The 25814-nt window shown below is 48.0% G+C and overlaps 1 protein-coding gene across 7 annotated transcripts in view; it reads right to left on the reverse strand.

The window, feature by feature from the left end:
- Positions 1-25814, reverse strand: part of MYO5B (myosin VB) — a 296164-nt gene that overhangs the window by 137430 nt on the left and 132920 nt on the right. For all 7 annotated transcript variants that reach the window (XM_077346770.1, XM_077346774.1, XM_077346771.1 and 4 more), the window contains exon 5: positions 9243-9399. In XM_077346770.1, coding sequence (XP_077202885.1) covers positions 9243-9399 — 157 coding nt within the window. The remainder of the gene's footprint in view (positions 1-9242; positions 9400-25814) is intronic.

The following is a 25814-nucleotide window of genomic DNA, read 5'->3' on the forward strand; positions in this document are numbered from 1 at the left end:
TAAATATTTTGTACAGTAAAATGCGTGATGCTTAGCATCTCTGCAAACACTCTAGTCCATTGGTTTCAGCTATGGACTAGAGAAATATTTATTTCTCACCTACGGAAGAGAAATATTTATTTACTTAGATGTATATAGACTGCTGTTTAGATGCATATGGACTTAACATATATATATAGACTGCTTATGTTAAGTCCATATGCAAATCAAGCTGTACTAATATGGGCGACAATGCAAATGAAAGGACTGTAAAGTAACCAGTCAGAGACTCTCGCTGAATGAATTTATGGACCAAACCCAACAACATCCATAGATCCCCCCCCCCCCGATATCCATGCCGTGAACCGATTTGACCTTTCTGGGGGCCCACCTAAGTTATCGTTCCCATTATATTATTGTTGATTAAGATTCAGAATAAACGTTGGATTATTGTTGATGCTATTTTTGACTATGTTATACGTTAGGTTATTCCACGTATCCCCCTGTGACATTATATGTAAACCGCCCTGAGCTGTATGGAAGGGTGGCATGAAAATCTAATGAATGAACGAATGAACTGTGCCCGTTAAGGACCAATCAGGTTTCTTGGCGGGCTAGCCAAACTGTATATAAGTTTGTGTTGTTCCTATGTTCCCTGTTCGGTGTTTGGCTGGTGTTTGGACTGAATGAAGAAATGTGTTCTCAAAGCACTTGTAATCTGTGTCTATGGAACCTGCAGACTTTACACACAGCAATCTACTCTACTCCGCAGGGCTGTTTTCGAGAACAAGCAAAACAACAGCTTCAAGTGACTTTATAAATTAAAAGCGTTTATACGTGTACTTTGACTAGCATTACTGAGCATTTTCCCAGACAGTTTTATTGATTTGCTGCCTGGAGCTCTTTGCCGTTTCTTTGGAACGGCTTGAATGGCGTTCGCAAAGGGCTGGAACGCTGCCAGCTCCACCAAGCTGACATTTTGCTGCGGATTCCTGACGCCGTCAATGGGCCCAAACAGCAAACTTCGAGGTCGATCTTAAGGCTTGCAATCCAGGAGGGGGTTTCTGCACACGCTCAAGAGACACCACAAGTGTGGAAAGAAAATCATGGCGCATTAAAAAAAAGAATAAGCTCAATGATAAAGAAACTCCTAACGGAGGGAGGGAGGGAGGAAAGGAAGTGGAAGGAGGTGGGGAGGGAGGGAGGGACAAGGGAGGAAGGAAGGGAGGGTGGGAGGAGGGAGAGAGAGACAAGGAAGGAAGTTGGGAGTGAGGGACAAAGGACGGAGGCAGTGAAAGGAGGGAGGGGCAAAGAAGGAGGGAGGGAAGGAAATTGGGAGAGAGGGACAAGAAAGGAGGGAGGGAATTGGGAGGGAGGGACAAGAAAGGAGGGAGAGAGGAAAGGAAGTAGAAAGAGGGAGAGAGACAAGGAAGGAGGGAGAGAAGGATGTTGGGAGGGAGGAAAGGAAGTGAAAGGAGGGTGGAATGGACAAGGAAGGAAGGAAGGAAGGAAGGAAGGAAGGAAGGAAGGAAGGAAGGAAGGAAGGAAGGAAGGAGGGAAGGAGGGAAAGAGGGGGGAGCAAATGGAAGAATGGACATTAACAGATAAGCAACTGGAAGGATTAATGTTAATGGACCAGCAACCAGAAGAACAAATGTGAATGGATGAGTTAACAGACGAACGTGGATACACCTACAAGGCACAACCACAGTTCCAATGACAGTAACAGCACAGGGGACCACTCCACTGAAACATGGAGATCTTGCACACAGCACAAATAAAGAATCAACCCCACAACCTCTACTGTGTTTCAAGTCCTGTGAAGCACATCTCTGCTTGGCACCGTGCCTGTCTCCATGCTACATCTTGCCGCTCCTCTAGCGGGCCTGATTTCCTCCCCCCTCTCCTCCACATGAAACCAGCTGGGTGACCTTGGGCTAGTCACAGTTCTTAGGGCTGTTCTCACAGAGCAGTTCTCTTAGAGCTCTCTCAGTCCCACCTGTCTACCTCACTGGGTGTCTATTATGGAGGGTGGTAGGGACAGCTGTGGGTAAGCTGCTTTGGGCCTCCTTCAGGTATTGAAAAGCAGAGTATAAAATACCAGTGCTTCTTCTCCTCGCCCAGCCAAGCCCCCATCCAAAATTCTTGATCCAACATGACAAACAGGGTTCCCTCATCTGCAGGTGACCTACATTAGCCAACTTCTAGGTGGTCTCCAAGCAAAACAGATCAGTTCACCTAGAGATAATGGTAAGTAAAAAGGTAAAGGTATCCCCTGTGCAAGCACCGGGTCATGTCTGACCCTTGGGGTGACGCCCTCCAGCGTTTTCATGGCAGACTCAATACAGGGTGGTTTGCCAGTGCCTTCCCCAGTCATTACCGTTTACCCCCCAGCAAGCTGGGTACTCATTTTACCGACCTCGGAAGGAGGGAAGGCTGAGTCAACCTTGAGCCGGCTGCTGGGATCGAACTCCCAGCTTCATGGACAGCTTCAGACAGCATTTCTGCCACTTACCACTCTGTGCCACAAGAGGCTCTAATGGTAAGTAGACCTGCAAAATTCCCAGGTATTCTTTGCAGCAGTTAACTGGCAGGGTTTTCTTTTGTCAAAACCGAGTAACCTTTCTCCAGAATGCCAACTGCAGAAAGGGAAGGAAAGCGGGCGCTTTGCTAAAAATGAACTGGATGACATCTGAAAACTGTAATAAAGAGAGGCAGAGAAATCAAAAGGACAAAAGACCTTTCTTCGGAAAGGTGTACAGATTCCAGTTAGGGGGCAACACAAATGCAGTCTCCCCTATCGCTTGCTATTGGTGCAAGGACCAGAAAAAGCCTCATCAAAATGAGGTCTTCATGCAGAATCAAATTTGCAAGAAAATGACTGCAAGACTACAGATGCAAACTTTAGGTAGGGGCTGGAGTTCTCCCAGAATTATAACTGCTCTCTGGATGACAGAGATCTGTTCTCCTGGAGAAAATGCCTGCATTGAAGGGTGAACTTTATGACATTATATCCTGGTGAGGTGAGGTCCTTCCCCTTCCCCGAGAGCCAGTTTGGTGTAGTGGTTAGGAGTGCGGACTTCTAATCTGGCATGCCGGGTTCTATTCTGCGCTCCCCCACATGCAGCCATCTGGGTGACCTTGGGCTCGCCACGGCACTGACAAAACTGTTCTGACTGAGCAGGAATATCAGGGCTCTCTCAGCCTCACCCACCCCACAGGGTGTCTGTTGTGGGGAGAGGAAGGGAAGGCCAATGTAAGCCGCTTTGAGACTCCTTTGGGTAGGGAAAAGCGGCATATAAGAACCAACTCTTCTTCTTCTTCTTCCCAAGTCCTGCCAGCCCCAGCCTCTACCTCCAAATCTCCAGAAATTTCCCAACCTGGATTTGGCAACCCGGTGCAAGGTTGAAGCTGAAAGCTGAAGGCAGTAAGCAAGCGTCTCCCGGCCGCATTCAAAAGAAGCAATCCTCCAAAACCCACTGAGCTTAGAAACTATCAGGGGCCATTTGCTGCCTTTGCACGGAAAGGACTTCGCCTCCTGGTAAATAATTATGTAATTTTGGCAGCACTCGTAGACCGATGGCGGCCTCATCTGTTGTGCTGACAGCATTCGCAGTAAATGCAGTCAATCATTGTTTCCTTGGAGTCACTCGGGTGAGAGAGAGAACCATAAAGCCACGCTCCAGATGCGCTGGAAAGAAGCCGTTCGAATGCTCAGAAAAGTTAAAAGCGCGATCTATCCACTCGCTCACCAAGACTGGCCAAATTTTTCGCCTCCTCGTCAGTGCAGCTAATAAAACCTGCTCCGCCTTGAATTTGGGGATCTCACCAAAAGCAGGCTGGGTATCTCTTTACTGACAGAATCACAGAATCATAGAGTTGGAAGGGGCCATAGAGGCCATCTAGTCCAACCCCCTGCTCAACGCAGGATCAGCCCTAAGCATCCTAAAGCATCCAAAAAAAAGTGTGTCTCCAACCTTTGCTTGAAGACTGCCAGTGAGGGGGAGCTCACCACCTCCTTAGGCAGCCCATTCCACTGCTGAACTACTCTGACTAGAAATTCCGTCTAAACCTCTGGAAGAAATTCCTGACAGTCAGAGTGGTTTCTTAGTGGAACAGGCTTCCTCGGGAGGTGGTGGGGGAGGGGGGAGAGAAAGGAGGTCCCTTATTTAGTTAAATAAGTGGGGACTACCAGACCTACTTAAGGTTTCCTTTCTTTTGAACCACAAGAGAAAGCGGTATATAAATGCAATCAATCAATTTTTGGATAATACCAACAGAGAAATAATAGGAAACGTGGTCAAATTTTTGCAAGGTGCAATCAAATTGGGTCAGGACCGCTGTTAAGGACAATCTGCTGCGTATTTTTAATGCCTTCTGGGTTCTTTGCATCTCCCTGCTCTTTTTATGCTGACCTACTCTAATTTTAACTGTGGTAGTTTTATATGCCAACAAAGGATTTAAAAAAGAAATTCCACTTCCAAAGCAATGATCCAGACATGGAATTTGTTGTTATGTGCGAAGTCGTGTCCGACCCATCGCGACCCCATGGACAATGATCCTCCAGGCCTTCCTGTCCTCTACCATTCCCCGGAGTCCATTTAAGTTTGCACCTACTGCTTCAGTGACTCCATCCATCCACCTCATTCTCTGTCGTCCCCTTCTTCTTTTGCCCTCGATCGCTCCCAGCATTAGGCTCTTCTCCAGGGAGTCCTTCCTTCTCATGAGGTGGCCAAAATATTTGAGTTTCATCTTCAGGATCTGGCCTTCTAAGGAGCAGTCAGGGCTGATCTCCTCTAGGACTGACCGGTTTGTTCGCCTTGCAGTCCAAGGGACTCGCAAGAGTCTTCTCCAGCACCAGAGTTCAAAAGCCTCAATTCTTTGACGCTCGGCCTTCCTTATGGTCCAACTTTCGCAGCCATACATTGCAACTGGGAAGACCATAGCCTTGACTAAACACACTTTTGTTGGCAGGGTGATGTCTCTGCTTTTTAGGATGCTGTCTAGATTTGCCATAGCTTTCCTCCCCAGGAGCAAGCGTCTTTTAATTTCTTTGCTGCAGTCCCCATCTGCAGTGATCTTGGAGCCCAGGAAAATAAAATCTGTCACTATCTCCATTTCTTCCCCTTCTATTTGCCAGGAATTGAGAGGGCCGGATGCCATGATCTTTGTTTTCTTGATGTTGAGTTTCAAGCCAACTTTGGCACTCTCCTCCTTCACCCGCATCAACAGGCTCTTTAGTTCCTCTTCACTTTCTGCCATTAGAGTGGTATCATCTGCATATCTGAGGTTGTTGATATTTCTCCCTGCAATCTTGATCCCAATTTGTGACTCCTCTAATCCCGCATTTCTCATGATGTGCTCTGCATACAAATTAAATAGGCAAGGCGACAGTATACAGCCTTGCCGAACTCCTTTCTCAATTTTGAACCAGTCAGTGATTCCATGTTCAGTTCTCACTGTTGCTTCTTGACCTGCATATAAATTTCTCAAGAGACAAATAAGATGCTCTGGTATTCCCATCTCTTTAAGAACTTGCCACAATTTGTTGTGCTCCACACAATCAAAGGCTTTAGCATAGTCAATGAAGCAGAAGTAGACGTTCTTCTGGTACTCCCTAGCTTTCTCCATGATCCAGCGTATGTTGGCAATTTGATCTCTAGTTCCTCTGCCTCTTCGAAATCCTGCCTGTACTTCTGGAAGTTCTCGGTCCACATATTGCTGGAGCCTAGCTTGTAGGATTTTGAGCATAACTTTGCTAGCATGAGAAATTAGTGCGATGGTGCGGTAGTTTGAACATTCTTTGGCATTGCCCTTCTTTGGGATTGGAATGTAAACTGACCTTTTCCAATCCTGTGGCCATTGTTGAGTTTTCCAAATTTGCTGGCATATTGAGTGTAGCACTTTTACTGCATCGTCCTTTAAGATTTTGAATAGTTCAACTGGAATGCTGTCACTACCACTAGCTTTATTGTTGCTCAGACTTCCTAAGGCCCATTTGACTTCACATTCCAGGATGTCTGGCTCCAGGTCAGTAACTACCCCATTGTGGTCATCAGGGATGTTAAGCTCGCTCTTGTATAGTTCTTCTGTATAATTTTGCCACCTGTGTTTGATCTCTTCTGCTTCTGTGAGGTCCCTACCATTTTGGTCCCTTATCATACCCATCTTTGCATTAAACGTTCTCTTCATATCTCCAATTTTCTTGAAAAGATCTCTGGTCCTCCCCATTCTATTGTTTTCTTCTATTTGTTTGCACTGTTCATTTAAGAAGGCATTCTTATCTCTTCTAGCTTTTCTCTGGAATTCTGCATTCAATTGGCTGTATCTTTCTCTTTCTCCCTTGCCTTTCACTTCCCTTCTCTCCTTAGCTATTTGTAAAGCTTCCTCAGACAGCCATTTTGATTTCTTGCATTTCTTTTTCTTTGGGATGGTTTTAGTTGCTACCTCTTGTACAATGTTGCGAACCTCCGTCCATAGTTCTTCAGGCACTCTGTCTATCAGATCTAATTCCTTAAATCTATTTGTCACCTCCACTGTGTATTCGTCAGGGATATGATTTAGTTCATACCTGAGTGGCCTAGTGCTTTTCCCTACTTTCTTCAATTTAAGCCTAAATTTTGCAACAAGAAGTTCATGATCTGAACCACAATCAGCTCCTGGTCTTGTTTTTATTGACTGGATAGAACTTTTCCATCTTTGGCTGCAGAGCACATAGTCAATCTGATTTCTGTGTTGACCGTCTGGTGATGTCCATGTGTAGAGTCGTCTCTTGGGTTGCTGGAAAAGAGTGTTTGCTATGACCATTGTATTCTCTTGACAAAATTCTACCAGCCTGTGCCCTGCTTCATTTTGTACTCCAAGGCCAAACTTGCCTGTTATCCCAGTTATCTTTTGGCTTCCTACTTTAGCATTCCAATCCCCCATGATGATAAGCACATCATTTTTGGGCGTTGCTTCTAGAAGGTGTTGTAGGGCTTCATAGAACTGATCAACTTCATCCTCTTCAGCAGCAGTGGTTGGGGCGTAGACCTGGATCACTGTGATGTTGAATGGTTTGCCTTGGATTCGAACTGAGATCATTCTGTCATTTTGGGGATTGTATCCCAAGACTGCTTTTCCTACTCTCTTATTGATTATGAATGCTACTCCATTTCTTCTGCGAGATTCTTGTCCACAGTAGTATACCTGATGGTCATCTGAATTAAATTCACCCATTCCTGTCCATTTCAGTTCACTGATTCCTAAAATGTCGATGTTCAGTCTTCTCATTTCTTGTTTAACCACATCCAGCTTGCCTTGATTCATGGATCTGACGTTCCAGGTTCCTATGGAATAAAAATCTTTACAGCATCGGACTGTCTTTTCGCCACCAGTTACTTCCACAACTGAGCGTCCTTTCGGCTTTGGCCCAGCCGCTTCATTCATTCTGGCGCTACTCGTACTAGCCGTCTGCTCATCCCCAGTAGCATATTGGACACCTTCCGACCTGAGGGGCTCATCTTCCAGCGTCATATCGTTATGCCTATTGGAACTGTCCATAGAGTTTTCATGGCAAAGATACTGGAGTGGTTTGCCATTGCCTTCTCCAGTGGATCACCTTTTGTCAGAGCTCTCAGCTATGACCTGTCCGTCTTGGGTGGCCCTGCACGGCATAGCTCATAGCTTCACTGAACTACGCAAGCCCCCTTGCCACAACAAGGCAGCGATCCTTGAAGGGGGAGACATGGAATAGGCAGGCCCAAAGGGCAAGGCGATGAGCAGAACAAACAAAAAATGGGCACACATCTGCGGCAAAGCTCTAGCCGTGAGAAGCGCACAGCCAGCCAAAATCCCAAGATGATGCACTTCTGTGGCTTGGCTTGCCAACGAGGAGGGGGGATGGGACCCAGGAAGAGCAAGATTCGAACCCAGGCTCTTTTTAAAGACCAATAAGATTCCCAGAGTATAGACTTAAAGATATCTGACAAGAGGAATTTTGATGTTCAGAATCTTTTGCCCTGGAAGACTATCTAAAGTGCTACTGAACTCAGATCTGGACCTTGGGGGTTAGCACAGAACTAGCTGCTTCACTTGTACTGGAGCGCCCAAGACATTCTGGAAGAATTCCAACACCCCATTGTAGTGGGTCATTCCCTCCACCTCCTAATCTTCCCTAGGCCAGCTTGCTGCTGTGGTTAAGACCAGCAACCTCTAATGTGGAGAACCAGGTTTGATTCCTCATTCCTCCCCATGCAGCCAGCTGGGTGACCTTAGGCCGGTCCCAGTGCTGCAGCTCCATTTCCCTCCTAAAGTGTTGTTGTGGGGAGAGGAAAGGAAGTCGACTGTAAGTCACTTTGAGACTCCTTCAGGTAGTAAAAAATGGGGTACAAAAAAACCCAACTCTTCTTCTTCTATTTAAAGCAGGTTTTCTTAACCAGGGATCCTTAAACCCTGGTTTTTCTTGATGATTTTAACGTCTATTTATTTATCAGGCGATATGACCGTACGTAGTCATGTTGAACCACTGCCCCCCCCCCCGAAAACAGCCAGTGATGGGCCTGGAGGGGGTGGGAAAGGGAAGGGCCCTGGGGTGGCCGTGTCCACAGCTCTGCTTCCCAACCAAATACTGCAAGATTGTGCTACTTCTGGGGTTTCTCGTAACCTCAGGGGTTTCTCAATGGTAATAAAGTTGAGAAAGGCCGATTTAGAGCAAAACAGATTTGCAGTTTTCATTTAAGCCAAGAAGTCCCATTTGTCACTGAGTCACACACTTCCCCCCCCTTGACCACCATAAAGTAGGAAAAAACCATTCATTCATTCATTCATTCATTCATTCATTCATTCATTCATTCATTCATTCATTATTTAAATTTATTACCCACCATTCCTGAACCAGCTCATGGTGAGTCACAATCTGTCCAGTAAAACCCCATTCAAACAAATGCAGACCCATATATGCATACAGTAAAAACAGACTCCTAAAAAATCATGGCAGTCCTCAACCCGGCCAACCCCCCTCCCCCCCAAAAAAATCTGTATAAAGGAGAGGAATGGGAAGACGGAGCATAGATGACATAGCGAATGCTGCCCTCTTAGCACCGAGGGGGCCCCATCAGATCTTCCTCACCACGCAGGCCTCAACCATAAACCTCACGGAAAAGCTCCGTTTTGCAGGCCCTGCGGAATGCTGAAAGCTCCTACAGGCCCGCAGCTCCTCCGGGAGCTCATTCCACCAGGTAGGGGCCAGGACCGAAAAGGCCCAGTTAAAGCTTCATCCTTACCTCCATGATGGGACTGGACGCCAAGACCTTCTCTTCGATGTTGGTTTCGCTGGAAGAGCCCCCGACAGATGCGAAGAACCGCATGGCGTACTTGGCAGAGACCGTTTTCCCGGCGCCAGACTCCCCGCTCACGATAATGGACTGGTTCTTTTCATCCCTGTGTGGTGAAGAAAACATCTGCCTCATTCTTCAATGAATCTTTTAACCCTCCCGGTTCTTCTTGTTGTTCCCCTTGCCCGCTTTAACGGATGGTTCGTTTTACCAATTTACACGGCCTGCCGTGATGCTTCTAGAATGGGTTTCTCCAATTTGGGCCGACGGCAGAATTAGCACACAGCATCCTGAAAACCTCCACATCCCCTTGTTCCCAAGTCCCATCATTCATTCATTCATTCATTCATTCATTCATTCATTCATTCATTCATTCATTCATTCATCCATCCATCCATCCATCCATCCATCCATCCATCCATCCATCCATCCATCCGTCCATTCATTATATATACCGCCCTCCCTGAAAGCTCAGGTTTACAGGAACCAGAAAAAATATACAGATAAAATATGGTAACAACAGGTGATAACAACAATAACATTATAACAACAATAACCTTAACATGATCACAATAATAACATTAGAGAGTGATGGAGCTGCAAAAGAGCCTCAGCTCAACCCTTACTGGGACCCAGTGGGTTAGGCAGGTTAGTGGCAGCCGTAGTAGGAAGGGGGGGGGGGCTTGGGGGCCAATTTGAAGCGATGGTTTGCTATGTCTTGGCTGCCGGCCCAACCCAACGCTGCCCTTTAAACCAGTCGAACTATCCTAAGAACGAATTCCTCATTTGCAGCCATTATGGAATATCATCTCCAGGCAGATGGAGCAGGGTTTTAGGAAATGTTTGCTTTGATCCACTCAGCCAAATGAGAAAACGCCGTGACATTAGAGATAATCGGGGAGTCTCTGCCGCTGACCAGAAACCCAATCTTCCTTATTAAGGCAAGTATTGAGCTTTGCCAGAGCAGGATGAAAAAGCCAATTATTTTGAACATCCCGATAAACGGAGCGGCTTAGCAAGTCCTGACCTAAAGCGTTTTTGCCACAGACGCTTGGCACGTTAGTTGTGCATAGCGGTTTCCTAACACTTCCGTTCCGGCAGAACAGAGTTCGAGCCCCATGGCACCTTGAAGACCAACTTCTGTGTGCAAACACACTTCTTCAGATACGCTGAAGCCTTACAGACACTTCCTTAAGCCTTACAGAGAGGTAGACAGCAAATTAGCACATGGCATAAGAAAGGTGGTTAACAGATGCAAGGATCCTTGTTTATTTATCACCAGAACATAAAAGGTAAAGGTAAAGGTATCCCCTGTGCAAGCACCGAGTCATGTCTGACCCTTGGGGTGACGCCCTCTAGCGTTTTCATGGCAGACTCAATACGGGGTGGTTTGCCAGTGCCTTCCCCAGTCATTACCATTTTACTCTCCAGCAGCAAGCTGGGTCCTCATTTTACCGACCTCGGAAGGATGGAAGGCTGAGTCAACCTTGAGCCAGCTGCTGGGATTGAACTCCCAGCCTCATGGGCAGAGCTTTCAGACTGCATGTCTGCTGCCTTTCCACTCTGCGCCACAAGAGGCTCTTAATCTGAATCTTAATCAACAACAATATAACGGGAACGATAACTTAGGTGGGCCCCCAAAAAGGTCAGACTGGTTCAGGGCATGGATATCTGGGGGGGGGGGGGATCTATGGATGTTGTTGGGTTCGGTCCATAAATTCATTCAGCGAGAGTCTCTGATTGGTTACTTTACAGTCCTTTCATTTGCATTGTCGCCCATATTAGTACAACTTGATTTGCATATGTTATTGTTATTAGTACAACTTGATTTGCATATGTTATTGTTGTTATATTGATACTGATACTGAGAAAATGGCCGCTTTAGTGGACTCCATAGCATTATACCCCACTGATGTCCCTCCCCTTATCAAACTCCACCCTCTTCAGACTCCATCCCCCCCCCCAAATCTCCATATCTTTCCCAACTTGGAGCTGGCAACCCAAAAAGTAATGTATCAGTGAAGTAAGCTAATAAAAAAATCAAATAGTTATGAAGTTAAGAAGACAGAGAGTCTGATTCAGTGAAGGTTCAAGGGGTTGGCAGGTTAGAGTGAATGAGCAATAGGGTTGTGAGTGTCCTGCATAGTGCAGGGGGTTGGACTAGATGACCCATGAGGTCCCTTCCAACTCTATGATTCTATGATTCTAGACTGGTATGTTTATGCGGTGTATTTGAGGTTTCTCTGCCTTAATAAAATCCTACCCCCTTCCCATGATTAGCCTACATCTGCACAAATAAAACAAAACATCACAAAACATGTTTAACTGGCCAAATTAAAGACAAAGTTGTCTCAGAAGAACACTCCAGATGACACAAGATCACTGAAGTGTACATACATCCCTGGCTTTAAATCAGGGGTAGTCAAACTGCGGCCCTCCAGATGTCCATGGACTACAATTCCCAGGAGCCCCTGCCAGCGAACGCTGGCAGGGGCTCCTGGGAATTGCAGTCCATGGACATCTGGAGGGCCGCAGTTTGACTACCCCTGCTTTAAATCAATCGTGAAGCAGGTTTTTCAATGCCTCTCCAAGCAGAACAAGCTCAATTCCAGAGGATGGACTACAGCCATCAAACAGCAGAGCTGATGTGAAGCTGCAAAAGTATTTGTAACTCCCTCTCCTGCCTATTTTCCCTTGCAATAATGTTCAGTGGTTTGCAGAATCCTCAAAACAAATGTGATCTGCCATTTCGCTTTATGACGGCATGGCGTTCACGAGGATATCCAAGACTGGGTGGAATTATTCACGGGGCTAGTCTTGAAAGAAGGAACCTAAAGCTGTCAGAGAGGGGGGAAAGTGGCTTTGCTTGTGAGAGCCAGCTTGGTGTTGTGGTTCAGAGAGTCAGCCTTGAATTGGGAGAACCAGGTTTGATTCCCCGCTCCTCCACAGCCAGCCAGCTGGGTGACCTTGGGACAATCACAGAGCTCTCTCTGCCCCACCTACCTCACAGGGTGTTTGTTGAGGGGAGAGGAAGGGAAGGCAATTGTAAGCTTCTCTGAGACTCCTTCTGTTCATAAAAAGAGGGAACAAAAAATAGCTCTGCATCATCTGGGCACGGAATTCGGGGTTCATTGTGAGTGGGCAGGTAGTTGTGAATTTCCTGCATTCTGCAGGGGGTTGGAGTAGATGACCCTGGAGGTCCCGTCCAACTCTGTGATTCTATGATTCTTCTTCCCCAGTATAACATAGAAGCTCACTGGGTGACCTTGGGCCAATCACACACTCTCAAGCCGACCTACCTCACAGGGTTGTTGAGAAGAAAAAATGCAGGAGAGGAGAATGATGTAACTAGGGATGCCAACTTTCCCGGGGGGGGGGGGAATCTGGGGATCCCCCAGAATTATAGGCCAGCTCCAGACTACAGAGATCCGTTCCCCTGCAGAAAATAGCTGCTTTGGAGGGTGGATACTCCAGCACTGTACCCTACTGAGCTTCCTGCCCTCTCTGGCCTCCACCCCGAAATTGTCAGGGATTTTCCAGTCTGGATCTGCAACCTCACCCCTCAATCCCCATGGGTGGCCAGGGGAGACCTGGCAACTCTAGGGTCCATTCCGCACAAGTTTAATGTTGCAGGAGCGTGGCAAATTGTAATCGCTACTAATATGCACGACGTCGTACACAATCTGCCACACTCCTGAAACAGTGCCGCTAAAAGCGCTTCGTTGTAGCGCTTCCAGGGAAATCCCAAAAGGTGGATTCACCCTCTGGAAAGCGGGACTGGAATGTGAGTCACCACTAAGGAGTCACGAGGAGTATACATGAATCAAAATAACATGGAATGAATAAAACCAAGATTCTTGCTTGTCCTCTTACATACTCAGCCGAACACAATACGCTGCTTGATCCATCAAGGTCAGTATTGCTTGCTCAAGCTGGCAGCAGCTCTCTTGGGTCTCAGGCAGAAGTCTATCACAATGCCTTTCAACTGGGGATATTGGGGATTGAACCAGGGACCTTCTGCCTATGGAGCAGATGCTCCACCACTGAGCCTGTGGCCCTAGCTGACTACTCACAGCTTGTGAGATGAAGCAGACTCACGTGGCTTGCACCAGCATGCTGAAATAACCTGGGCATGCAATGACTGTTTTTATAGGCACTGGAAACACAAGTTGATGGGGATGGGATGAACTCTATGTGCATCACAGGATAGACAAGGCACAATTTCCAAAGTCACCCCAAGCAGACATCAGGCCACTATGAATCATGGGGAATCCCAAGCCCGTGAATTCCAGTGGGCTGTCTGGAACCTTCTGGTGCAAACTGCATACTGACATTCTTCCCGGTTGGAACTAGATAGAACTTTTCCATGAATCAGACAATAAAAATACCTCCGATGTCCCATAATGCATTCGGCCGTGGTGAGCTCCCCCTCCTGGGCAGTCCTGAAGCAGCGGCTGGACAGATCCTTCTCCTGGATGCTTCAGGCTGATCCTGCCTTGAGCAGGGGGTGGGACTAGATAGGCTGGATGGCCCCACTCTAGGATTCTAGATGGACAGTATGGCCCCTTCCATCTCTATGGTTTTATGAATTCATACTGCAATGCAAAACCTGACCTGTTTCAGCACCGACTTCTTCTTCTCCTGTTGTTGCTGCGGTTTTCTCAGAGTTAGGACAGGCATTTTTAAAATCAGAGATTATAGAAGGCAAAGGGATCGCCTTCCGTGCACTATGTTGGATTTTGGAGATGGAGTGGCAGAGGTGGGAAAGAAGCCTCATCTTAGCTCAGCCGACTAATAACACAAACCCAAAACTGTTTGCATTTTGGCATGGGCTATAAAGAATCACAGACCATTCTGAGTTACTGCAACTTGTGGGCCACCTCCCACCCTTCCATTAGTCCCTAATAGCCTGAATTACAGGCCACTCCTGGAGCAAAGGTCCTCGGAGCGGTCCTTAGTCAGGTTTTCCAGGTCTTCGCTAAAAGCTAAGGAACAGACGAGAGCCCTGCCAAAACCTCTGATGGGAGCCCTTTTCCTGCTCTTCAACTCCGTTCTCTAGGCCAGGGGTAGTCAACCTGTGGCCCTCCAGATGTCCATGGACTACAATTCCCATGAGCCCCTGCCAGCATTTGCTGGCAGGGTCTCATGGGAATTGTAGTCCATGGACATCTGGAGGACCCCAGGTTGACTACCCCTGGCGAAACACAGGCTCTTTGTGAGAATCAGTTGCCAGCTAGGATTTCAGGGATTCAGAAATTACAAAAGAGCTTCAGCATCAAGAGAGAATGTGGGAGACAAACCCAGTCTGCTAAAATACGGCAAGAGACAATTTTGACAGCAACATCAAGAAGCTTAAAGAGCAGAGTCCTGGGGAGCCCCCCTTCCTGAAGGCCCCCTTAAATTATGGAGGAAGAAGGGTGCTCGATGGGCTCCACGTCCTATTATTTTGCCCAAAATGGCAAACACAAATCAGAGCGTGGACATCCCACCGTCTCCTGACGGTAGTAAAAGGTTTCACTTAGGGATGATGAATTGCTCATGTGTAGCATTCCATATAACAGCAGTACAAGATCGGTCCTACAAACTCAGCATGGCATACAGGTTTTCTTTTTCTTTTTTTTTAAGTGGAATATGCAAAAGATTGATTCCCATCTCCCACTCACTACTAGAACTCAGGTAAGGGGCAGGTAGAAAATCAAAGTACGCAAAAGCAACTCTTTCTCCCTACGGTTCATTATCTAAAGGTGTGGAGGTGATATTAGACGGCCGGGAGAGGAATTCATAAGACGGTACGTTTATTAATGGGAATTGGCCATGGTAGCTCACTCAAACCTCCACATGCAGGAGCAGTACACCTTAGACCCCTGGTTCGAGGACTGGGACCGGTTTGTGGATCAGTCGGTACCGGGACGCAGCTCCTCCTGGTCCTACACTCTGGCTGCTGCCTCGGGGGCTGCCCTGCCACTCTGCCGCCGGCTCACCTTTGGTGCTCTCCAGCGGCCACCATGGCTGGGGCTCCCCCTCGGCGTGGCACTGTGCAGCTGCTGCTGGCAGCGCCCCCCAGTGGGAAGCGGGAAGTCAGGGGCGCCAGCAAGAAAGCAAGTGGAGCAGGGGCTCAGGCAGTGGCGACGTCCCTCGGCAAAAGACTACTCCCCCCCCCCGAGCCTCAGTAAAATTGTCAAGCGTTGACCAGTCCCTGGTGATAAAAAGGTTGGGGACCACTGCCTTAGACAACCCCATGATGGAAAGAACAGGAGATTCCCTTCATCCTGTGCTGGTGAGCTTCCCAGAGGCTGCGTGCTGGTGTAAACTGAACTCTAGGGCCCTGTGAGCCAGTCATATTTTGAAGTATGCGTCAATCTTACATGCAGATATAAAATATTCAGAGTTCCACCTAGAATTCTCTTACAAAAAGCTTCCGAGGAGAGATGCTCATTCTACAATAATTAACCAGAGTTTCCAGCCAGCAGATGGGGGAGCAGGGATGGGTGGCACCAGCATCACACGTGATGTGACATCACTTCCGGGGAAAACTGGAAGTGATGACACACTGAAGAAAAACAGCAAAGAATAGGGCACTGGGATACCAGTCTGGTGCATCAAATGTTACAATACAATAAACAGACTTCTAAGGAATCTTCAAACTTCAGTGGTTCTTTAATGTCCAGAATGTTAAACAAATCCCAACTTGTTTCACCGTGTGGCTTTTTCAAGGGACATCAATTCTTATAAAATATATAAAGGTGCAATTAGTGACTGTTAAAATAATTAATTGCAGAGAAGAGCAACAAGAATGCTCTGGGGCCTGGGAAGAAAGGCTGAGGGACTTGGGAATATTCAGCCTGGAGAAGGGGAGGAGAGAGGAGACAGGATGGCTGTCTTTAAGGATTTGAAAGGATGTCACTTGGAGGAGGGCAGTGAGCAGTTTCTGTTCGCAGCAGAGGACAGGACCTGAAATAATGTGTTTAAACTATGTGTAGAACAGTACTGGCTGGATATTGAGGGGGTGGGAGGTGGAGAGGTTCATAGAGTAGTTCAGCAGAGGAGTCAGCTGCCAAAGGAGGTGGGGAGCTCCTCCTCACTGGGGGTCTTCAAGCAATGACTGGACAGAGATTTCTCCTGGATGCATTGCGCAGGGGGCTGGACTAGATGGCCTGCATGGCCCCTTCCCACTCTAGGATTCTAGGAGTCTAGTTCAGGAGTGGGATGGGATGCCTAAGGAGGTGGGGAGCTCCCCCTAACTGGGGGTCTTCAAGCAATGACTGGATGGAGATTTCTCCTGGATGCATTGCGCAGGGGGCTGGACTAGATGGCCTGCATGGCCCCTTCCCACTCTAGGATTCTAGGAGTCTAGTTCAGGAGTGGGATGGGCTGCCTAAGGAGGTGGGGAGCTCCCCCTAACTGGGGGTCTTCAAGCAATGACTGGATGGAGATTTCTCCTGGATGCATTGCGCAGGGGGCTGGACTAGATGGCCTGCATGGCCCCTTCCCACTCTAGGATTCTAGGAGTCTAGTTCAGGAGTGGGATGGGCTGCCTAAGGAGGTGGGGAGCTCCCCCTCACTGGGGGTCTTCAAGCAATGACTGGACAGAGATTTCTCCTGGATGCATTGCGCAGGGGGCTGGACTAGATGGCCTAGGTGGCCCCTTCCCACTCTAGGATTCTAGGAGTCTAGTTCAGCAGTGGGATGGGCTGCCTAAGGAGGTGGGGAGCTCCCCCTCACTGGGGGTCTTCAAGCAATGACTGGACAGAGATTTCTCCTGGCTGCTTGAGGCTCATCCTGCATTGAGCAGGGGGCTGGACTAGATGGCCTGGAAGGCCCCTTCCCATTCTAGGATTCTAGGAGTCTAGTTCAGCAGTGGAGTGGGCTCCCTAAGAAGGTGGGGAGCTCCCCCTCACTGGGGGTCTTCAAGCAGCAGCTGGACAGATCCTTGTCCTGGATGCTTTAGGCTGATCCTGCATGGAGCAGGGGGTGGGACTAGATGGCCACTTCCCAATCTAGGATTCTATATTTCTATGATTTCTCTCAGAATCACAGCAGAGAGATTTAGAACAAGAGGGTCACAGAAAAGGTCACGGTTACCTTACCAATATTCTGCTCCGGCTAATATTCAGACTACCAGAATGATCAAAGCTCAAACTGAAGGCATAAGGAAGAACACAGCCTAGCTTCTACTTCCCTGGAACTATAATTAAAAAAAAAAGTCCCCTGGAAATAGCTCCTTCTCAATTCCGAAAACACAATGCCATCTTCAAACACACGCTAATTATCCTGACACTACATTTCCCTCTCGAAAAGATGCCTCCTTAACACCTTTGGTTTACATCTTAAAACAAATGTCATTTGGGAAGAGACACTCAGCACTGCCACGCGGAAGTAACTCTGGGACTGGGTGCCGTCCAAATCCCGGCTTGTCCAGTGATGTGTTAAATTAATATTTGATTCATTGTATATTCTAATAGCAAAATCTTTGGATGCTTAAATCCGGTGACTGAAGTTGTGAATAGTAAAGGCAGGACTTGGCACTAACCTGGAAAGGGCCCTAAGTTTGCAGGAAAATGTGACCATTCCCAAGACCTGGGGTAGTCAAACTGCGGCCCTCCAGAAGTCCATGGACTACAATTCCCAGAAGCCCCTGCCAGCATTCGCTGGCAGGGGCTCCTGGGAATTGTAGTCCATGGACATCTGGAGGGCCGCAGTTTGACTACCCCTGCCCAAGACCTTCAAAGAGCCACCTTGGTGTGGTCCTTAGCAGTGCGGACTTCTAATCTGGCCAGCCGGGCTTGATTCCTCGCTCCCCCACATGCAGCCAGCTGGGTGACCTTGGGCTCACCACGGCACTGATAAAGCTGTTCTGATTGAGCAGTAATCTCAGAGCTCTCTTAACCTCAGCCACCTCACAGGGTGTCTGTTGTGGGGAGAGGAAAGGAAAGGCAATTGGAAGCCGCTTTGAGACTCCTTTGGGTAGAGAAAAGCAGCATATAAGAACCAACTCTTCTTCTTCTTCAGTAATATCAGGGCTCTCTCAGCCTCACCTCCCTCACAGGGTGTCTGTTGCAGGGAGAGGAAGGGAAGACGATTGTAAGCCGCTCTGAGACTCCTTCGGGTAGAGAAAAGCAGCATATAAGAACCAACTCTTCTTCTTAATATCAGGGCTCTCTCAGCCTCACCTCCCTCACAGGGTGTCTGTTGTGGGGAGAGGAAAGGGAAGGCAATTGAGAGCCACCCTGAGACTCCTTCGGGTTGAGAAAAGCAGCATATAAGAACCAACTGTTCTTCTTCTTTTCCTCATAGTCCCCAGGCCCCAGATCATTCTCGTCGCTCTCATCTGAACCCTCTCAATTTTGTCCATGTCCTTTTAAAAGTCAGGACTCCAGAACTGCACACAGCACCGCATGCAGAACTGCACACACAGCCTCAGTATTCCCTGTTTGCGGCTTTGACACATTTAGAAGAAGGAATTTAGAATGCAGGAATTTAGATTTAAAATGCAAACTTTGCAAGCCAAGATCCAGTCCTGGCGTCCCTAATTACGGGAGCACATGTAGGGCCTAACTGCTCGGCCTGCTGGATCCACTGCCGGTGGAAAGGACGCGGCTGACCTAGATGGGCCAGCCTTTGTATGTTTATTTGAGCAGGGACAAAAGAATACCAGAAGCAGCCAGTGGCCAAATCCGTTCCTTCCATGTCCAAGTTCTCTCATCTTCAAAAGGGGGAGTGGAGCCATGCTCATCCATGCGCGGCCCATTATTGCTCATTGACTGCAGCACTAAACTGACAACTCGCATGTGCTTAGCAGCCATCACGGGCCAAAGCTGATGGCTGGAGCATTTATAGCACCAGATGGTCGAGCTTAGAGACAGCGCTCCTCACCAGCAGATGCCCTTCCCGTATGGCTGTGCATCAACGCATGCAGGCATCAAGCAGGCGCACCTGCAATGTGTGAATGGGTTGCTATAAGGACAAGAGGAGGGGGGCACTGAAGTAAACCCATGGAAACCCAGTTTACATGGGTAAACCCAGTTTGCCCATGTAAACGCTGCAAGAGGAATTTCCTGAGTCAATGCTGCCAGATTGTAAAGCAAGCAAGAAAGGGGGAGGGCAGTAATTTCAAGCAAATATGAATGGGGCCATGGCTCAGTGGAAGAGCTCCTGCTTGGCATTCAGAAGGTCCCAAGTTCAATCCCCGGCATGTTCCTTTAAAAGATCTGGTAGTAGGTGATGCGAAAGACGGGGTGTCCTTTGCCCGCTTATGGCAGGAGTTCACCCAACCGATTATAGACTTTGTCTGTCAATGGTTATGAGTGGCCCCCAAAAGGAGGCCAAAAATGGGGGGCATGATTGTCCTGGAGGAATGAATAAGAAATAAATTGTCTGCTGATTGGAAGTTCTGGCAATACTGTTCCTGGTAATTCCTAGAGCTACCCAGAAGTGACAAGGGTAGCTCCAGGAATTGCCAGAAGCTCTATGGTAAGATTACCATTTGCCCATCCCCATTCATTCTCCTGTCTGCTGCCAGGCATGGCAATGCTAGTGCCAGACCAGAAGTTCCTGGTAATTCCTAGAGCTACCCAGAAGTGAAAAGGGTAGCTCTAGGAATTGCCAGAAGCTCTATGGTAAGGTTACCATTTGCCCATCCCCATTCATTCTGTCTGCTGCCAGGCATGGCAATGCTAGTGCCAGACCAGAAGTTCCTGGTAAGTCCTAGAGCTACCCAGAAGTGAAAAGGGTAGCTGTAGGAATTGCCAGAAGCTCCATGGTAAGGTTACCATTTGCCTATCACTATTCATTCTCCTGTCTGCTGCCAGGAATGGCAATGCTAGTGCCAGACCAGTTCTTGGCTATTCCTAGAGCTACCCAGAACTAATAAGAAATTGTCGCAAAGTCTAAATATGAATAGAAGCTGAGGCACAGGTGGACAGCTATCTGACGGAGAGGCTGATTCTGTGAAGGCTCAATGGGGTGGCAGGTGACAGCGGATGAGCGAGAGGGTTGTGAGTGTCCTGCATAGTGCAGGGGGTTGGACTAGATGACCCAAGAGGTCCCTTCCGACTCTAGGATTCTATGATTCTATATAAATGCTTTGAAAAAGACATTTTAAGCACGTACTTTCCCACAAGCAAACTTGAGGAATGGCCAAATGAGAACACCAGTTAAAGACCTGGCTAGCCCCTCTATTAATAGATATGATCTCTCCTGTGTGCCCCTAGCCCTACGGAATGACATCCTGCTAGAAAATATCAAGCATCTACTTAGCAGATATTAACTTCTTATACCTCCTGCTGGCCACGAGAGCAAAGTTCCTTCTCCTGTCTCTGATCTCCAGGACGTCAGAGAACGTTTCCAGATGTCCGCGGTTTAATTTACTCTGCAACCCATGGACAGGCTAATTACAAAGGTTAATTATGCCTCTTTGTACTCTTGATCTGCCTGCTGGTTATTTCAAGTCAGAGAAAGGGCTCTAGCACTACCACCCCGCCCCTCTCAAGCCCTCCGGCATTTAAATCCTAATTTTGCAAATGTGTGTGGAGCCCATAATATATCAGATCCGCCAATGGATCTATCAAAAAGAACCGGGTGTTCTCATTAGCCTGCTTAACCCTCAGCATCACTTTACGCAGCCCATTAACCTGGTCATCCACCAGGTGCCTGGTCACCTCTGGCGAGTAAAAGGTGAACAGGCAGGGAGCTCCTGATAATGCAGGAAGAGTGACTTTTTCTACCTTCCCCCCCCCAACTAGGCCAGGGATGGCCAAACTGTGGCTCTCCAGATGTCCATGGACTACAATTCCCATGAGCCCCTGGGGCTCATGGGAATTGTAGTCCATAGACATCTGGAGAGTCACAATTTGGCCACCCCTCAACTAGGCCATCAACCTGCAGCAAATGACTAGCACAGGTGGGAGAGAAATTTGGCAGGCCAGAAAGATTCGTGCACATTCATAAAGTTCATCAAACCTATCTTCAGAGCAGCTGGGAAACAAGCTGGATCATGCGCCAATTACCTGCCCGTCAACTTTTGTCATGTTGGGAGCATATTCAATGGCAGGACGTTTTCCGTATACCAGTGCCAGGAGAAAGCATCGGGGAAGGCCTTAGATTCTATGGCCTGTTTGTTGACCCCCCAGGATGGGTTTTTTTTTTAAAGAAGCATTCTGCCAAGAGCTTTCTCCTTTACTAGAAGGAGTCTCAAAGCAGCTTCCAATCACCTTCCCTTTCCTCTCCCCACAACAGACACCCCACAACAGAAGAGTTGGTTCTTATATGCCACTTTTCTCTACCCAAAGGAGTCTCAAAGCAGCTTACATTTGCCTTCCCTTTCCTCTCCCCACAACAGACACCCTGAGAGGTAGGTGAGGCTGAGAGAGCCCTGATATTAAGAAGAAGAGTTGGTTCTTATATGCTGCTTTTCTCTACGCGAAGGAGTCTCAAAGCGGCTTACAGTCGCCTTCCCTTTCCTCTCCCCACAACAGACACCCTGTGAAGTGGGTGAGGCTGAGAGAGCCCTGATATCACTGCCCGGTCAGAACAGCTTATCAGTGCTGTGGCGAGCCCAAGGTCACACAGCTGGCTGCATGGGGAGGAACGGGGAATCAAACCCAGCTTGCCAACGGAAACAAAACACTGGACTGAAGGGACCACTGGTCTGATATAGCAGGGTCGTTTTTATGGGCATAACCATGCAGACGAGGGCAAGGAATGCCCCGAAACACAAACTCTGAAATGAGCCAGAATTCCTGTGAAGCCAGGAAATAGAGTGTTTAAAATCTATTTTAAACCTAAACCTATTGTATTCATTTTAATTTATCTTGTACACCCCCCTGAGACCGTGAGGAGAGGGGCAGCCGATAAACCGAAAAACAAATAATTGTCAGGGGCACATGATAATTGTAGTCCATGGTCATTTGGAGAGACCCAGTTTGGTCACCCCTGCTTCAGATAGTCCGTGTCTCCAAATCTCTCCACATATTTCAAATTCTCGGTCAAACATATTCCTGTGATAAAAGCAATACGTGTACAGTAAAATACTGCTTTGCAAGATGTTCCAAGGCTGCATTAAAAAAAAAAAACTCATTGTTGTATCTTTCTCCACGGGAAATTATTCCTGGAAAAGGATGCCTATGAAAAAGATAAATCAAATTAGAATGTTCCGGACGGATTTCTCAGGGAAAAAATCTTATAGCAGATATTAGATTCTTCTCTCGACTATCGCTGTGGGTTTACAGCTCTGGAATCGATGGCTTCTCTGTGCATCCCTTGTTGTTTATCAGCCGTTTCGCCGTGTTTGGCAACGGGTAACGTCATTTCGAACCGCAGGCTCCTTGCATTATCACAACCCGCTCTGAGAACCGTTATGATTGAAAAGCGGTAGACGAATATCGTAAATAAACCATGGGATGGCATTCGGGGGACGCGCTGTACGGGGGCGACAGGATTGAGCGACTCTCAAATCCTTTCAACTGGGCCCAAGCAGATAACATCTGAGACTGTAGATTCTTATCTCCAATGCTACCATGTACAGCAGTTCAGTCAGAATAGAAGAAGAAGAAGAGTTGGTTCTTATATGCCGCTTTTCCCTACCCGAAGGAGGCTCAAAGCGGCTTACAGTCGCCTTCCCATTCCTCTCCCCACAACAGACACCCTGGGAGGGAGGTGAGGCTGAGAGAGCCCTGATATTACTGAAGAAGGAGAAGAGTTGGTTCTTATATGACGCTTTTCCCTACCCAAAGGAGGCTCAAAGCGGCTTACAGTTGCCTTCCCTTTCCCCTCCCCACAACAGACACCCTGTGGGGTGGGTGAGGCTGAGAGAGCCCTGATATCACTGCCCGGTCAGAACAGTTTTATCAGCACCGTGGCGAGCCCAAGGTCACCCAGCTGGTTGCATGTGGGGGAGTGCAGAATCGAACCCGGCATGCCAGATTAGAAGTCCACACTCCTAACCACTACACCAAAATGGCCAATGGATTCAGGTGGGTTGCTGAGTTGGTCTGAAGCAACAGAACAAGGTCTGAGTCCAGTGGTACCTTTGCGACCGACAAAATTTTATACAAGGTGTGAGCTTCCGTGTGCTGGCACACTTCTTCAGTTACAGGGATTCAGATACTGCACCCGAAGAAGCACGAAGGGGCGCATGAAAGCTTATACTTTGAATAAAATATGATAAAGATTCTTAGGCCAACTGCCAACTTCTAGCAAATCACTGCTGGAGAGGCTACCCAGTTCTCTCTTTGAGGGATGACTGGCCACCTGTCAAGCCCTGAATTGCCAGCTCTGGGTCGGGAAATACCTGGAAACTATTTGGGATGGAGCCTGGGGAGGGCAGCATTTGGGGAGGGGAGGGGAGGGTCTTTGGAAGGGCCTAATGCAGTCCTTTTCAAACATTAGACTGTGGAGGAGCCCCTGAAGTAATTTTTTAGGATTCAAGGAGCTCTGGGAATGATGTCAGTTGGCCACGCCTCCCAGCCACAGCCCCCCCCCCCCGGAAGTGACATTTCACTGGAAGTGACATCACTACATGTGCTAACAGGCCATCTTGAGGAAGACTGGGGTGGGGGGAGAGAAACAGGAGGCAGTTTAAGATGCAAACAGGCATGCAGGCTCCACCTCCTCCCAGGTACAGAAACCACAAGAGAACTCACTCAGCCATGATGAAGGGGAGAGGAGCAACAGAATTAGCTGGTTCTCTCACTTGTGGCCGAAACCCTTAAGGCAAGAAAAGAAAGGCCGTGGATCCCCTCCAGAGCTCCCACAAACCTCTGGGGAATCTGTGGACCCCTGGTTGGCAATCCCTGGTCTAATTCCATCGTGCCCGCCCTCCAAATCTGCCATGAACTGATCTTGGTTGGCTGGAAATCAAAGGTCATCGTGGGAGGCCTCTAAGCGCCGCCAGGGGGTTGGCAGCCCGGCCCCCCAAGACACCCACATGCCCCTAAGGCCCTGCCACTTGGTCTCCAATTACCAGGTTGAAATATTGTATGCAAAACAGACTGAACTTGCAGGTTTGGGAAGGTGTAACAAATGAGCCCTCGTTCCGGGAACAGCCACCTCCTTGGTTCTAAACGGCTCGCGCTTAATTACTCTGCTCTGCATTTAAGGAGCCGTGTCTTCCCCATCTGTCTCCGTCGGCCTTCGAGGCTTCACCGGGCGAGAGGACGGCAACTCATCAATCCTCAGGTGCCTCCTGAGGGCTTCCCTGGGGGAGAGGCGCGGAGTTCAAGCCGCAACGCCCATGTACAGAACGTCGTGATAAAGACTCCAAGAACTGACCGATCCATCACGCACCTTCACGGTGGCGGGGAAATCTCCCCGCCAGACTGTGCCTTTGATTGAAGGGCTTTGTCACACAAGTTTAGCATTCCGCTCCGTTCTCTTCCCACCCACAGGGGCTGCCAATTTACTTCCATGCTCAATTCATGGTGCTGGTAATTAGGGTTGCCATGCTGTGATCTTCAGGATCATCTGTTTGGACGGCTCTTCCTCAGTCAGCTGAATCAAACCCGAATTGATCTGGGCTTTTCAGGTCTGGCCAGTTTAAAGTCAAGGGCTGTTTGATTCGGCTCGGATACGCCCCATAAACTACAAGAATCGGCATCAATTTGAGTATTTTTGGGTGTATTCGAGCTGAATCGCCCATCCGAACCCCACATGTTCACCGAACACAATAATTTATTTTAATACAATATATATTTTAAAAAGTAAAAACCATACATATCTAACTGCACGTGACAGAATAGACCAAATGCGTTTCGACCCACAGGGGTCTTCCTCAGTGGTCAAATTATTATGTGAAGTGCTCTCTTGTATAAGATCAAAATCTAAAGGCTTATATATTGTATCAATGCACCATGTTTAATAAATATTTGTAATGACTTTTTAATATTGTTTTGCTGCTCAACTTTTGGGTTCCTTACTTCGGTTCAGGTTAGGTTTCGGTTTGCTTTTTTTTTTTTTTGGTTTTGCAAGAAACACAATAGACATGCATTCCAAACTGGGGGAGTTTGGATGCTTTCGATATTCCTGAATAAAGTCATTCTCGGAGAGCAGCTGCCAGGGTCTGCCATAGAAGCACTCAATTTGACATCAGGAGCACCCTGGAGGCCAATCAGACCTTCAGGCTAGACCAGTGGTTCTCAACCTTCCTAATACCGCGACCCTTTAATACCGTTCCTCATGTTGTGGTGACCCCCAACCATAAAATTATGCAAGTGTTCTTTCGCAGAAATTAAACCAAAACTGAACAATGGCGTGAAGATCCATTGTTCACGATTGTATATAAATTATTCCCCCCCCCCGGGGTTTCTCAGTTCAGTTCTCATTCTTGTCCCACCATGCCAATCGCACTCTTCTGCGTTGCTCCAGACAGACGAACGCTCTATCTCAATCTACCCTGCAAGGCTGTTGCGTGGATGGCACCCCTGCCCACCAAGCTGCTTGCCCTGCTGCGACCCCTGTGAAAGGGCCAAGGGTCCCGACCCCCAGGTTGAGAACCACTGGCCTAGTAATTTTAAGAGTCAAAATGCT

Source organism: Paroedura picta, chromosome 7 (assembly GCF_049243985.1).
Source record: "Paroedura picta isolate Pp20150507F chromosome 7, Ppicta_v3.0, whole genome shotgun sequence".
Lineage (NCBI taxonomy): Eukaryota > Metazoa > Chordata > Lepidosauria > Squamata > Gekkonidae > Paroedura > Paroedura picta.